This window comes from Triturus cristatus, chromosome 5_2, assembly GCF_964204655.1.
Source record: "Triturus cristatus chromosome 5_2, aTriCri1.1, whole genome shotgun sequence".
Taxonomy (NCBI): Eukaryota; Metazoa; Chordata; class Amphibia; order Caudata; family Salamandridae; genus Triturus; species Triturus cristatus.
Window position 1 is genome coordinate 426652154 of NC_140588.1, and position 16798 is coordinate 426668951.

At 45.2% G+C, this 16798-nt stretch overlaps 1 protein-coding gene across 2 annotated transcripts in view; it reads right to left on the minus strand.

Annotated features, from left to right (window-relative positions):
* SACM1L (SAC1 like phosphatidylinositide phosphatase) overlaps positions 1-16798 on the minus strand; it is a 392433-nt gene that overhangs the window by 286468 nt on the left and 89167 nt on the right. For both annotated transcript variants that reach the window (XM_085607365.1, XM_085607364.1), the window contains exons 2-3: positions 7316-7413; positions 4505-4579 (exon numbers count right to left, since the gene is read on the minus strand). In XM_085607365.1, the coding sequence (XP_085463491.1) occupies positions 4505-4579; positions 7316-7413 (173 nt within the window). The remainder of the gene's footprint in view (positions 1-4504; positions 4580-7315; positions 7414-16798) is intronic.

Genomic DNA, 16798 nt, shown 5'->3' on the forward strand with positions numbered 1-16798 from the left:
ACGCTGTGCCCGCCACTTGATTCAAAACCCTCCGCATCATTTGCAAAACCTTAAAATGGATTCCCCCACACCCCAATGCCAGGAAGACCACCACTCACACACTCATCACCAGCAGACTGGACTACGAAAAACGCCCTCTACGCCAGAATCAACGAAAAACTCCTCGCAAACTCCAGACCGTCCAGAACGCCGCAGCCAGACTTATCCTCGACATGACCACTTCACCCAACATCTCCGCCACCTCCACTGGCTCCCCATCGAAAGAAGAATAACCTTCAAACTGCTCACACACGCCTACAAAGCCCTCCATAACACCGGACCCCAATACCGCCACGAACAAATCTCCTTCCACGCCCCCAAGAGATACCTCCACTTTGCCGACCTCGCCCTAGTCATGGTACCCCCCGCATCCACAGGGCCAGAGCAGATGGAAGATCCTTCTCCTACCTGGCAGCCAAGACCTGGAACGAACGCCCCCTCTGCATCCATTGTTGCCCGACACTGCACCAATTTAGAAAGGACCTCAAGACCTGGCTCTTCAAATGATCTGAGGAGCTGCTCGCACCCACCCTTCCCCAGCGCCTTGAGACCCTCACGGGTGAGTAGAGCGCTTCAAAACCCCCAATTAATTGAGATCCATTTGTATTCTTGAGCATAGCCTTTGCCCACAATCATTGCTTCGTCTGGATAAGGAATGTGATTCCATGATGGAGAAAATGGTTTTATAGTGGTTGGAGTCCAGGTAGAATCATGACTGTAACCGTAATTGAAAATGCTTAAAAACTTGTAGGACACAGATGGGGCGCTTTGTACCTCCCCAGAGTCGGTAGTCCAGGCTTTTGCGTCTTTACGCCACGCTTTACCAACAGCGGGAGCTTATTTCGGAGGCCCTTATAGACGAGTTTGTCAGACATTCCCCCCGTAAGCTTTCCGATAAAGTTAGACATAATTGATGCCCTCATAACCGTAGATAATTAAGAGCAGCGCTGACTAGCACTCACCCTGGTAAAGCGGCGGGACCAAATGGATTCCCCAGTGACTTTCTGCGGCCGCATATGATGACATTGGGCCCACATTTTCTGGAGGCATTGCACAAAGCCCTTGAGCAGCACATCCTTCCCACTGACTGGCGTCATGTCGAAATTGTGGTTTTTCTCAAGCCCGGCTGTCCCCCTGAGGACCCAGCCTCATATCGTCCTATCTCTCTGCTCAATTTCGAGCCCGAACTCCTGGGTAAGGTCCTCGTAGACCGCCTTCCATCATGCATCCAAGACCTCATCCACCCCGATCAGTCTGGCTTTATGCCGCAACGCTCCACCAGGCATAATATTAGGCGAGTACATAACGCGATTGCAGGGGCCCATAGGCTTGGTCGTCCAGCAGCGATTCTGCTGGCATCATAGACAAGGCGTTCGACTCATTAAGTTAAACATACCTCTTCAAACTCCTCCGTGTCATAAACCTTGGTCCGCGTTTCTTAGCATATATTCAGCTGCTCTATACGGATCTCTCAGTATCAGTGCGAGTAGTGGGACACCAGTCGGCCCCTTTTTCCATCCATCGAAGCATGAGACAGGGCTGCCCCCGGTCTCCGCTTCTCTTCGCCTTGGCCATAGAGCCCATAGCGATGTGGGTACGACAGGACCCTCTGATCCGGGGGTTTGAATGGACTCAGGAATACTCAGACAGAATCGCGCTACGTTGATGATGTCCTATTTTTTATGACTGACCCGTGGTCCTCGGGACCACGGGTCCTTCAGATACTCCGGATTATCGGGGAAACCACCGGGCTAGGCACTAACCCCTCCAAATCCACATTATTTCCCGTATGCAGCGATCAGAGACATCAGGCCTGGGCTTCACAATTATCCCATGCTACAGAGGTCTTTATATCGCCGTGTCACTCGATCTCGTGGACACATAATATCATTACGCTACTCCCCGTGGACCGCAATGAGACTGTTTGGTCTCAGCTGCCCCCATCGCTGTACGGGCGTTCCGCAATTTTTAGGATGGTATCTTTACCATGTCTGCTATATCGGCTGGCAGAATTTCCCATACAAGAAACCCCTTCATGGTTCACACAACTTAGTGCGATCCTGAATAGGTTCCTATAGCAGGGAGGGGCGATTCGGGTTGCACTCCGCACGTACACACAATCAACATACTGTGGCGGGATTGCGGTGGCAGATATTTACGCATATTATTCTGCCTCTCACCTTATTGTAATTAATGAATGGTGGTACGGGTCTCAGTCCGATCCAGCATATGTGGTGGAGCGGCTGGCTGTGACAGGCACACCCTTGCTACAACTCCTTTATAGCTGGGCGACCCTAGACACCTTCCCCCCCCCCCCCCCTCTGGAGTGTTCTAGAACTCTAAAATCCATGGGCTGGTGGGGAAGACTGACTCGCTCTGCCCCCTTTGGCAGGGCACGTATCTACGTTCCGTATCGGCTATGGTCGGATTCCGCAAGTGGGATCTCATCGGAATCTCCACGCTGGGTGACATCATGCACGGCACCACACTTAAGTCCTTACAACAGGTGCAAACCGAGTTTCATCTGCATAAATCCAAGTTCCACTGTCATTTTCAACTGTTCAATGCTTTAGACCCCCACATCCATCATCTGGAAGCACTTCCGGAGTATCACCCATTAGAAGGCTGTTTACTGATGGGGGACATAGGGGCTCTTAAGATCAAACAAATTTACCCGACGCTAAATACTCACACCCAACACTATACATAAGACTAGGGCGACATGGGAGGTTGATTTGCTGACACTGACAGACGATGACTGGACGAGGCCCTAGCCAGTCCTCGGTATGCGGCGGTCTCCTTCCGCTACATCCAGTTTAAGTACCTCCACCGGGTATACTACACCCGGTCCCGGTTTTGGAAGATGGGTGCTATCCAGTCCCCTCATTGCCTTCGTTGCACTAGCAAAGAGGGCTCCTTCCTACATATGGTGTGGAGCTGTACGGGGATACAGCCATTCTGGACTCGGGTGACGTCCTGTCTAGGCCAGGTTCTGGCCTGGACCGTCCCACTCGACCCCAGACTACTGCTCCTTCATAGCACAGACGAGATTGGAGGGGGGAGGGGGGACCGCTACAAGCAGCACCTTCTGTTCCTGGGTCTAACCATCGCCCGAAGATATTGCACAGAAATGGAAGGCAACATCCCCACCTGGCATAGCGGGGTGGAAGAAGGCAATAAACGGGTGTATGGGGGCCAACATTGTGGTCTTTCAGGCGAGGGGATGCCCACAGAAGCACAGAAAAATCTGGTCCAGTTGGGCAACATAGGGGCATAGATTTACCCCCATTACCACATTCAGACTCATGATCCCATTGTATGATACATGGGTCATTATCCACTATTATAGTCAGACTATTAACAGACATGTTAACACGCAATTGAGACTCTCTGGGTGGGTTCAGTGTAGTTTGTTACCCTATCGGCCTGGTGTTCTGTGGGCCAAGTTGTTTCTAAATGTTACAACCAGGTACTGTATGTCTTATACACTATATGTACTGTTTTTGCAGGGCTCTGCCCGCTTCCAAAATGAATAAAATTTGTTGTGAAAAAAGAAAATGCGAAAAAAAGGGAAATTAAGCTGTGCAAGTAGGAGCATGCTTGATCCTTTCTCTGATAGGGGAAATAAGTGTGCATATAGCAACAAAAAAAAGAACAGGTCAAAGGTTAAAAACCCCAACGTCCATCATTCCCTTCAAGAGTGGTAATGGAATAAGTAATTTCATCAACAGTGACAAAGGATTAAGAAACAAAGAACTAAACCTGTGTGAAAATGGACGGGACAGTCAATCTCATAGCTACAGTGCCAGGTGTTTGTAGGTCAAGAGCATTAAGACTACCTTCTTAATGGGTTTCTCGGTTTGACATTTATTGGGCTGTTTTCCACATTTTGCTGCACGGGTTCTACGCCTCACTAAATCACATTACATTGTGTTTTTACCTACTCTGTTCGGTGCAGGCCATTCTATATCTTTTGCATCTATTCCTGTCCCTTTAGGTCAATGGTCTACCATTAGTCTGCATGTATTAGTCGGTCTTAGTCTCCTATTTGGCTGCTGTTAATCAGAAAGTGTAATGATTTAACTTTCGTTTACTCTTACACAGTGGTAAAAGATATCTTTTGAATATTCTCAAGATTCAGTTATTGACCAGTCACTTACACAGATGTTTATCATAAAATGCTTTGCCAATTCGCACCCTTATAAGAAGCACTCAACTTGGTAGCAATCCAAAAAGTAATTCATTCTACAAGGGCATAATGTGATTTACTCTATTTAAAGCATGTCTTTGCACAATGAGCTATGTCAAAACAAAAGAGAACAGAAACAAAATTGGGGGGAAAAATAGAAGCATTCCTGTACTGCACACAATTGACATTTTGAAGAGTGCAAATAATGTCACACAATGAAAAAACATTTCAGAAGGTAACATTTTAAAAATGAAAATGAATGCTTTTTCTTCTTACCTGCCACTAATCGCAGTGTTCCTAAAATACCATATATGGTTTTTGTAACTGCTGAAGGAGGGATGTCTTTTTTGACTAAAAGAGGCAAACAAACCAGAAGAAAAGCATGAAGTTACTAAACTCCTCTTATACTGAGATCGCTTGATAAATTAAAGTCCGAGTGTTAAACTGTGCCCATAGTACAACAATGCGGTGTAAATTTATAGTGCTGAGATTACAGTCACTTATGACCAGACGCAAATCAAGATAAATTAGAATTCCAGAAAGACATAGCAAGGTGAGCTAATTTAAATAGAAGACCAAATTATTGCATTACATGGAGTAAAATAACATTCCTCCTGCTTTCATGAAGGAAAATTGAGTGTGTCAATCTCTTATCATTTTTACTGATCTTCCTCATGGACAGTAAGCTGCCATTACATAATTCATTAGTACTAGGAGTTTTAAGGAGACTTATGTCAGGAAAATGTGCAATACTGGCAATGTCAGTGATACTTTTAAAGCTAGCAAGAACTTATGTCACACTTCCTTGGGTGCCTCTGGATTTCTGCTTAAAAAAAGTATATAGTGGTGCTAAGCATCGCTGTATATACAAGTGCACTTGGGAAGAAATTGTTAGTGAGATGGTTTTAAAATTTTATTTTTGTCCAAGCAACACTATGGCCCCTGTTTAAAATATGGCTGAGGGAGACCTTGCTCTGTGAAGGTTCTGCCTCCTGGCCACCAATTAAATGGCAATCCAAGGGGATTATTTTGTCGTGAAGGGATCAGTTTCCAAATCAAACAATCATAATGATTACAAAGGTCCCAAAGAAAATCCAGGCCTTTGGAGCTCCATAAGATTTCATAGGGCCTCTGCCAGGTTTACCTTACATCATGCAGCAGTGGAAGACCACAAGGCAGAACAGGAAAACTAGCTTGGTACTGAATATACTCCCATGTCAATGTTGCCACCGCTCGTCATTCCTCAGAAGGCTGTACTGTAATTAAGGGGTTATAAAGATACCAGCTAAAGTGAGAAACAGTTGAGATTAGGCCACTGGAATCCTTGCCTATGCCCTGGAGTATGAGGACACCAATTGGCTAAAGGCGGGTTTTCCCAATCCCACAATCTACGTTCATTTATACATGGAGGTGAATTAGATCAGGCAAACTGGTGATACAATATAGTTAAACATTGATAGCAATAAGTTTTTGAGTTTAAAACCAAAACTAATTATGCAATGTGCAGCAGTTTCTGGAGCAGTAGGAGTTACAGAATAAGGAGTGAATAATACTATCAACTCCTCTGTTGCTTGTCTAACATAACTATGTTTTAGCACAATGTGGTATTGAGAGGAGTTGTAAACTGTATGCTGCCCTGAGTGTGAAACTGTCAGCATGTTACTAATGGAAACGGGAATAACATTTTTTTAAATGTGCGATAATCTACATCAATTGTCGATACCACAAAGCTGGATTTGCTTCCCTGAGACCTACGTTAACCTAAACAAGTGAACTCATGGCTTGTAGGACAGTATGCCTTTACTGTATTCTTTGGTGACACTTCATTTTATCTCCATATGGAAACAAAGAATTATTTTCCTCAAAAATCAGAATCATTGGGTGCTGCAATTTTTCCACAGGCGTATGAGTTAGTTAAGTTTGTAACCCACTACCCATACCCCGATCTTCAACTCTTTAAGAAGGATACCTACGTAGACTGCCAGGTCTGGGTAGCAGATGTATTGTCGGCAAAATATTCAAATCTTTGAAACGTAAAGTGTATTTAGTTCCCTTCAATAGATATGAAAGGAAGTTAATATAGTTGTAGATGTAATGCAGATATTTTACTCCATAACCTTTCATTTTTATTTATTTTTCATATTGCTTTGATTTTATGTTCTATATTGGTAGGGCAGTTTAGGGAAATAGACCAGTGACCCAGTCTCCACATCAAGTTTTTTTTCTCGCAAACTAAATGCAAGAAAAAGCAAACTTCAACAGAATGCGCACTAACAAATGGCACAATATACTTGAGAAATAAAACAATTATTTTTAAGTGCACTCATTTTCAAATATCTGAAAACAAAACCAGCTACCAAATGTTTACAACAATCAATGGCCTGCTGTGTTTGACAAATATTGTCAAAAAAGCCACCAGAAAACCACAGCCTGGATACAACAAGTTGTCCTCAGGCAACAAAAAAAACTATTTATAGTATGTCTGCATAATTTACATAGAAAAACATTTAGCTATTCATGAACTGAAACATGCAAATATTATTTAAATGGCAATACAGTGTTGATAATAATACTTCTAATTAAAAGAGTAAAATATATATCACTCAGATGTGTGGCAGCTGGACCTCCGAAATTCACTTTAGTGTTTAGTCTCTGAACTATATATTCTACTGAATTTTTTTCTTTAAAAAAAAAAAAGAAATGCCTAGTTTGTACGGTGGTGCAGTGGTATTGCAGGTTCTAAAGTTCCAACAAAGCACTTCCAATACGTCTGAGTATTGAACTTCTTACAAAAAACGAACTATTACGCATGACACACTTACCACTTGATCTGATAAATTCCCTTACATTATATCGTATGTGTACTGTGACTAAAACAGCCCTTTGAAAACACTGACATAAGAAACATGTAATATTTTACTGCACCAAGATGTCCTAGCTCCAGATTTTCTTAACATGAAAATGAAAAAAAATAGACCCTTGCATTTATGCTACTGTTTAAGTATATGACCTTTGAAAACTTTTTTTAAATCAAATATTTTTAGATATTATGTCAAACCCAATACCATATTATAAAAATGTCAGCACCTGTGAGAGTAACTTCCGTGGAGACCCGGTCGATAACAAGGACATCATCGGCTCCAACATCACAAGCTTCAATATAAAACTTTTCTGGTGTGGTGTGCCTAAACAGAAGCAATGGAAAGAAGAACAGGTCAGACAAACCGGACATTTTCAGAATACCTTTCTCTAGCAACAATTCCAGCAAGAAGTCATGAGTGGATTCCACTTCGTACCAGGACGAACAAAGGTTACAAGCACCCGTGACACTTTACTGCCAGAAAGCAGGCAGGAGTGTTTCACTGAATTAATGAATATTGGCATTTGTAAAGCGCACAGCTACTGCTAGAGTGTCCCGGCGCTGGGTCTGATGCAGAGGGAGGGGTGCATTTTAATAATTAAACAGATGTGTTTGCAAGTGCTCGTAAAATGTTTTTTTGTCCGAGATGCATCTAAAGGCCACCGGGAGAACATTCCAATATTTGGCTGCCAGAACTGAACAGGCACAGCTGCCCCATTTCTTTCGTCGGACAAAGGGAATACGTAGCAGATGGGCTGACTGAGACCTCAAGGGTATAAGGGAAGGAGGGTGTCAGTTTGTCCTGAAAGTATTTGGGGCTGGTTCTATAGACGGCTGCATGTGCTACTGAAAATGACTCTTCTTCACTGGAAGCCAGTGTAGCTGGCTTCGGTAGTGGAATACTGAGGTATGCTTAGGTAAATTGAACAAAAAGGAGAACCGTAATGTTTTGTACCCTTTGAAGTCTCTGTATGAGGTAGTCTGATATGCCTATAATATAATAGCATAATTGAATCTAGACAGAATCAGCACCTGTACCACGGTTTTCTGGGTCCCCATGGCAGGAATTTAAGGAATTTCATTGACATCCTAAGAATACAGCATGAGGTTTTGATCACCACTAAGATCTGTGGTTTGAGTGATAGGTTAGTGTCGATAAGAACCCTAGATTTCTAGCCAATTCAGCTGGGGGATAAGGTACTTACAGTCAACCTGCCAAGCCACTGACCAGCTGGACAGGGGGTTATTACCGAATAGCAGGAGCTCCATTTTCTCAGAGGTGCATTCCAGGGACTTGGCCTTCAGCCAACCCATCAATGCGGACGCGCAGGAAATAAAATTAATTGCTGTTATAGGTCAGAAGCAATTACGTGTTGTCTGCGTAAGACAGATGCCAAAGGAGTCAGTAAGATATGCTAACGGCATCATATAGTGTGGGACCGAGGGCAGAGTCCTGGCGCACTCCATACTTGAGTTTTTTTTGCCTCAGAGTAGTGTGGTTTAAGCCAGACTGACTGTTCCCTTTCCTCTATGAAGGACCTCAGAAAGGCCCAAGCCTTCCCTTCCCTTCAATTCCAATCTGGGAGAAACTGTGATGCAGGATCTCTTGTGAGATTGTGTCAAATGCCGCTGAGAGATATAATATAATCAGAGCGGCATTATTGGCAGCATCCATGGTGAATTTGATGGAGTCGGTGATTTCCATTAGGGCAGAGTCTGTGCTATAGAGTGCCTGAAAACAAATTGTGAGGGATGTTTGAGATTGTTGGTGTCAAGGAATTGTGTAATTTGAGCATTAACTGTTTACAATGATTTTGGAGGGTCAGGGAGCAGAACGATAGGTCTGAAATTTGCTACGTTGTTAGGATCTGCATTTAGGTGTTTTTTTTTTTAACAGAGGGATCACCTTTGATTTTTCCATGCAGAAGGTACAGTCCCTGATTGTAGAGAGGTGGAGAAGCGCTCATGGAGAGTGGGTCCCATGCAGTGCCCAATGAAACTCATAACGTGGGGGGAAAGGGGGTCCAGCGGCGAGCCAGTTTTACTTTTGGAAATAAAGCATTCCACCTCAGCCACTGATGGGGAGGAAGAATTGCATGAGTTTTACCTGAGCTGGTGGTATAAGGTGGCAAACGCTTAGCTGGCACATTGCCCTGTGATTCAGCAAGCTTATCTTGGATTTTCTGAATTTTAACTTTTAAAAAAGTACTTAGTTGGAAGCACGGGATAGTGGACTATTCAATGGGGGTTGCCAGTCATTTAGGATCTGTACAATCGGTTACAATTTTTTTAATGTCTTTTGAGTTATTCGCTCTTTTGATTTTGTTAGTGTAAAAAGTGTGGCATCCATTCACCACCTATATATGGAGACAGCACAGACTGGGGGGTTATGTTTAATAGTGTTCAAGACGCTGAGGGCTTCGGAGTTACAGGAGACATGGAGTGTGACCCTGCGTTAGCTATAAATTCATCATGACTGCCGCTATCACCTGTGGACCAAGTGGGCGGGAAAATAAGACAACTACTTTGGGTCGTGCTGTGGTGTCCTATGTTGCCTGTTAAACCCTTTGGTACACGCTCTGGGGAGTAGATGTGTGCCAAATTCCCCCCCTATTCTTGTGTTCCCCGATACTCAAAATGTACTGAATGTTGTTTCTTTACTGCAAAATAATATTGTTAAAAAAAATACAAGGTCAGTAATCATAATGACTGGTTGCCATCAAGAAGCAAACCTTCCATCAACTGACAGTTACAGACATACTTAGGCGCACCAGAATAACCAACATTGCACATATGTGCACTTACATGCCAAAGAGTGTGTACAATCTTGTGAGTGACCAATTACCATACCACACAGTGCAAGATCAGCTGCCTTTTCATTGCCTTCTAGATTTTCCTGCTCACAATCAGAATCCAGTAGAGAATCTGGCGCTTTTTTCTACCAACCATATTTTTTTGATGTTCAGTAGGTAAAAAGGTAACATTAGCCCTAAAATGTACATAACAATCCACTTTGGCTATCATAATGTATCTTCCTCACTCATCACTCGAGGAGTAAGCAGAATGAAAGGGATATACATTATTTGGTATTGTGGCATACAATGTTGAACATCAGCTTCCAGCCTCCTCAAATGAGGCATGATGAGGAGTAATGACGTCTACATATGTCACATGTACCCATGTTTCCACAGCACTTGGATGCTGAGCACATCTGCAGACCATGGATGCTAGGAGAGCATGCAAATACTGGATCACATGGATTGTAGAGGTCTGGTTCTTTAAAACAAACACCATTCGTAACAGCAGGCTTCAGGACATTTGTATGTATTAAACAAGAGGGGGCATGCCCCCTTGGGGAATCCAAACATTAACTAGAAGTAAGTGTTTAAAGAAGGACTCCCATTTTTTATGAAATGGTACTGGTATTCCAAAACGGATAGCAATGTCAAATGTGGCCCTTATATCTGCATTCATCCATGCAACCAGTTAAACACAGTGCCACTGCCTAGGATATTGAAATACTAGTCCGAGTAGTAGGCACACAACTGTCTGCCCTGTCCTTCATCCAATACCTGTTAACAGTTCCTCTCGATTGTCTCCGAGAACAAACCTAGTACTGTGTAATAGAGGAAAACAGAGCCACAAATATCTTCAGATGATAATAATAACCATCTAGAGACAGATGTTGCCTGTTATCTAAACTTTGAAAGGAATGTTTTTGTCTGTAGCTGGAAAGCTCCCGAAGGCGGTTTGCTAGATACCCAATAATCTTGCACAAGGGAGACACCAATTATGTTGTATATCTCTTGTGCAAGAGATTCAAAGTAAGGTTGTATAATGAATGGTGGGGAATGGGTGTACTGGTGAAGAAGACATATCAAAAGGTGGTTATCGAGTTGGTTACCTTGTTGCTAATATGACTGCAAAGGGTAGCCAAAACCTTTGGGTGCCATGGGCATCCTTTTAACAAGCAACCAGAAACTTGGCTATATGCTAAAAATGTATGTTTCTGCCAATCAATGTGTAGATGGTGCCGTGATGCTGCTGAGGAGAGATTCAGTTGGCTGAGCTTGAAGAGGTAGAATTGTTGTCAAAATCTCTGACAAAATGCAAGTATTGTTTGTGGAAAGGAGCATTTTATTGTGGTTACTGTTTATGGGAAACTAGGTGAACCAGACTGACTTTATGGGAGTGGGTCCTTGCATGTTTTCTGGAGAGGGAGCAGTGCGCTTAGGCAAAGTCCCATTTCATGTTGAAAGCTGGCAGATCGCAAGTTCCTATGAAGATTAAAAAAAAACGTAGCCAAGTCTGCAAATGATGTAAAGCCTTTGAACGTTCAGTACAAATGCACATCAAGATACGTCTCAAATAACATACAAGAGAAAGCCCTATTTGTCATTATTATCTAACAGTAAGGAACACAATCAAATAAGCTTTACTTCAGGAGGGGAAAAAAACGGAGTTGGCCCCTGCTTAACGGTTGCCTAAGCATTCCCAAGTTATAGTGATTTATATGTACCAGTTCAAAATCTAATTCTAATAGTTAATTCCTAATTACACAGGCTCATCTTCAGATTAATTCACAAATGGTCTTATAACTTATATTTCAAAGATAAAAGTACAGAACAGGAATAGACATTTAAAAGGGTGCGCAAAATCTATTTTGTATATTTCAATGTAATTTCCTAAAATACTATGCAGCTGAGGAAAACTTTTTAGCTGATGTTCAACTTTTTTAAAAAAGTGCAGAATTATTACACTATGTTTAAAACATGTACACAAAACAAAGATTTTGCAGTCTGGGATTTGCAGAACAAATTTATCGCAATTTAAAAGAAAGGTTTGTTTCAGCCTTTTCTATACCATACATCAACCTTCATTTCTAAATAATTCAGAGATTGCCAGACTAAATATAATTCAACTAGATTAAATAATCTGCTTTGAAATCAGTTTTGACAAGGCACAGCTGTCCAGAAATTGAATATGCTACTTACCAGTATGCATCTGTTCTTGGCATGTAGGGCTGCTGACATTCACATCTGTGCATAGATCGCCGCCTAGTGTTGGGTCCGGATGTTTGCACGTTGTTGTCCTGGAAGAGTCTTCGAAGTATCCTTGGATAGGTGACTCCTCCCCTGGACTACAGTGCGCATGGGCATCCTCTCCATCCTCAGATTGTTTTTCGCCATTGTGGCAGTGATGGAGTAGATACAGAAAGTGATGACCATGCTTGCAGTAATTCTGAGAGCTGCAGCTGCGACAGGCGCCGGGGAGGAGGGAGGGCGATATGAATGTCAGCAGCCCTACATGCCAAGAACAGATGCATACTGGTAAGTAGCATATTCAGTTCGAGGCATGTGGGCTGCTGAATTCACATCTGTGCATAGAATACATAGCAGTGCCCTCTATTAGCGGCGGCTACCCGTGCCAGCTGCAGCGGTCTGAAAAAGTGTCTTGAGAACAGCCTGTCCTACAGCTGCCTGCTGTTTTGACTGCACATCTACACAATAGTGTTTTGTAAATGTGTGTGTAGTGGACCATGTGGCTGCTCTGCATATATCATGCAGGGGAATATTTCCTAGGAAGGCCATGGAAGCCCCCAACTTACGTGTGGAGTGGGCTCGTGGTGGAATAGTTAATGTGCGTTTTGCCTTTTGATAACAGATTTGAATACACTTAACTATCCATCTGGCTATCCCTGCTTTGGAGATGGCGTTACCTTTGTGGTGTGGGGCAAAGGCAACGAACAGTTGTTTTGTCTTCCTGAATGGTTTAGTCCTGTCGATGTAGTACATGAGGGCCCTCCGTACATCTAGTGTATGTAGTGCCCTTTCTGCAACAGTTTGTGGGTTTTGGAAGAAAACGGGCAGTTCAATAGTCTGATTCATGTGGAACTGCGATATTACCTTGGGCATGAATTTGGGGTTGGTACGTAGTACAACCCTGTTGGCGTGAACCTGAATAAATGGCTCTTGAACGGTTAGTGCCTGGAGTTCACTAACTCTTCTTAGGGAAGTGATCGCTACTAGGAAGGCCACTTTCCAGGTAAGGAATTGAATCTCGCAGGAGTGTAGAGGTTCAAAGGGTGGACCCATCAGGCGTGTGAGGACCAAGTTGAGGTTCCACATTGGAGCCGGTGGGTGACTAGGTGGAATGACTCGTTTGAGCCCTTCCAAGAATGCTTTGATGGCAGGCACTCTGAATAGAGAGAGGTGCTGCCTGGTTTGCAGATAGGCTGATATTGCGGTCAAATGGACACGTATAGAGGTGTACGCCAGATTGCATCGGTATAGGTGTAAGAGGTAACAGATGATGTTGTGGATGGATGCGTCCAGCGGGTTGATGTCATTATTACCGCAATAAATGACGAACCTTTTCCATTTGGCTGCATAGCAAGCCCTGGTAGTGGGTCTCCTGGCCTCCTTGATGATGTCCATACAGTCAGGTGGCAGGTTGAGATAGCCAAACTCTAGGACTTCAGGAGCCAGATCGCCAGGTTCAGCTGTTGCGGATCTGGGTGCTGAACCTCTCCATGGTTCTGCATCAAATGCGCGGGTTTGATCCGCAGCCTTTGATGCGGCACCACGGAAAGTTCGAGGAAGGTGGTGTACCACGGCTGGCGTGCCCACGTGGGAGCAACTAGGACGAGTGTCAGGGAGTGTTGTCGTAGTTTGCGAGCCACCAGCGGTATCAGCGGCGCTGGGGGAAAAGCGTACGCAAATCTGCCGGACCAGTTCATCCATATCGCATTGCCCTGCGACTGCGGATGTGGGAATCTGGCGGCGAAGCTTTGGCATTTTGCGTTTTCGCTTGTCGCGAATAGGTCTATCTCTGGATGACCCCACTGCTGGAGGTACGGTTGGAGTACTGATGGGTGTAACTCCCACTCGTGCATCTGGTGGCTGTGTCTGCTGAGCAGATCCGCCATCTGGTTGTCCTTGCCAGGGAGGTGTTCCGCCATGAGGAACATGTTCCTCTGAATGGCCCACTTCCACATGCTCTGAGCCAGATGAGACAACTGTGGAGAGTGTGTTCCTCCCTGCTTCTGTATGTAGTACATGGCAGTCATGTTGTCCGTCCGGATCAACACGACTTTGTTGCACAGATGTACTTTGAATGCCTTCATGGCCAGGAAGATTGCCATCAGTTCCAGAAGGTTGATGTGCATCTTCTTCTGTTGTGTCGTCCATAGTCCCTGCACTGTGTAGTGGAGTACATGAGCTCCCCATCCCTGGAGAGACGCGTCCGCTGTCAGTACTATTTGCGGAACAGGCTCTTGGAACGGTCGGCCCTTGCAAAGGTTTTGTGGATTCCACCAATGCAGAGAGTTGTATGCCCGACCGCTCACCAACACTAGGTCTTTCAACTGTCCTTGAGCCTGATTCCACTGACGTGCTAGGCACTCCTGAAGTGGGCGCATATGTAACCTCGCGTGCGGGACTATGAAGATGCAGGAGGCCATCATGCCTATCAACTGCATAAACACTCGCGCTGGAAGCGAGTGATTGGGTTTGAACTTGGAGATCAGCAGTTGTATGCTGTTGATCCTCACTAAATTTGGCTGAGCTGTGGCCGCCAGAGTGTCTATAGTCGCACCTAGGTACTGTTGTACGTGTGCGGGCTGGAGATGGGACTTTGGGTAATTTAGTGAGAATCCCAGACTGTGAAGAAGGTGAATGGTGCGGGACATGTGGCTTGCACATTGCTGGGCTGACTTCGCTTGAACGAGCCAGTCGTCTAGGTAGGGGTAGACGTGTATATGCTGCCTCCGTAAATGTGCTGCCACCGTAGCTAGGCACTTCGTGAAAACCCTGGGCGCTGTTGTCACGCCGAAGGGAAGGACTTTGAACTGATAGTGCTGCCCCTGAACAGTGAACCTGAGGTATTTTTTGTGTGAGGGGTGGATGGGTATGTGAAAGTACGCATCCTTGAGGTCCAGTGAGGCTAGGAAGTCTCCCTGCTTGAGAAGCGGAAGGACTTGCTGTAGGGTGAGCATGTGAAAGTGTTCTGAAAGAATGTACTGGTTCAGGGGTCTCAGGTCTAATATAGGCCTGAGCGACCCGTCCTTCTTTGGAATTAAAAAGTAGAGGGAGTAAACCCCCGTACCCTGCTCGTGGATGGGGACGACCTCTATAGCGCCTTTTAGAAGCATACTTTGCACCTCTTGCTGTAAGAGCGTTAAGTGCTCTGAGGACATAGGACGGTTTCTTGGTGGTATTGTGGGTGGAGTGGAGGTTAACTCCAGACAGTAACCGTATTTTACAATATCTTTGACCCACCTGTCCGTGGTGATGGAGTTCCACGTGGACAGGAACCTTTGTAGTCTTCCCCCGACAGGTGTTATGTGGTCGGGAGGAAGGGAGAGGGCGTCACTGCTTGTTCTTGGGGGAGGACCTGGTGTTGCCGTAGCCACGTCCTCTGCCCTTTGTACTGGAGCCACGATATCCACCTCGGGTGTTTTTATCGTAGGTGGTCTGTGTATTGCCTTTGTTATACGTTTGTTGTGACCCCTGTCCTCTACCTGCCCCCTTGTTTCCGGGGCGACGAAAGGAGCCGCTCCGAAAGGACTGAGTTTGGAGGGCGCCCATGGACTTTGCAGTGTCCGTGTCCTTTTTTATCTTTGAGGGTGGTGTCAACCTCTGGGCCGAATAAATAGTCGGGGTTGACGGGCTGGTTCAGTATGTTGTTTTGTACCTCAGGCTTGAATCCTGAGATTCGTAGCCAGGCATGTCGTCGCAGCATGACGCTTGTGTTTATGGCCCTGGCAGCCGTGTCTGCAGCATCTAGTGCACATTTGATGGAAGCATTTGTGAGTAGCTGTCCCTCTCTGATAAGAATTTCTGCACCTTCTTTGAACTGGTCAGGGAGATGTTGGAGTAGTTGCTCCAATGTGTCATAGTGCGCTCTATCGTAGCGAGCGAGGAGCGCTTGAGTGTTGGCTATGCGCCATATGTTGGCAGCCTGGGCGGCAACTCGCTTGCCGGAGGTCTCTAGCACCTTGGACTCTTTGTCCGGGGGAGGAGCGTCACCTGTCGTTTGCGAGTGTGCCCTCTTGCGAGCATTCGCTACGACGATGGAGTCGAGTGGTAATTGTCCTTTGATGTAAGTAGGATCCCCAGGTGCTGATCTGTATTTTTTATCAATCCTGGGGTTTATCACTCGTGCCCTGGTGGGTTCCTTGAAAATGTCCTTAGCTGGTTTGAGGACCCCCTTCAGCATTGGCAGAGTTTTTACATGTCTTTCTGAGGATGCAAAAGTGTCCATTAGAAAGTCATCCTCGATGGTATCTGAGTGAAGCTGTACCCCATGGTTATTTGCAGCACGTTCAATAAGAGCGTTGAACGCCGCAGTATCCTCCGTGGGAGATGTTTTTGCCCCATAGAGTTGTGGGTCCTGTGTATCGAGAGGTGCACTGGGGTCTGCAGGGTCGCCCCAAGTTTGATCAGGGTCCTGCTGGTCATCAGGGTCTGTGTCTACATGGTAGGGTGCTTGGTCATCCATGTAGTCCTCCAATGCATCCGTGTCGGAGCGTGTGGGGGAGAACCGGTGTGGATCCTGGTAGGAGGAATGGAACGGTTCATAAAGGAGAGGTTCTGATTCCACAGGCAGCTTCCTTTTTAGTGGGATCCTGAAAGGGTCCAATGGCGGTTCCGAAGTTATTCTTCGGTCGTGGAGAATCATCCTGCCAGTGTCGGCGTCGATGACACGTG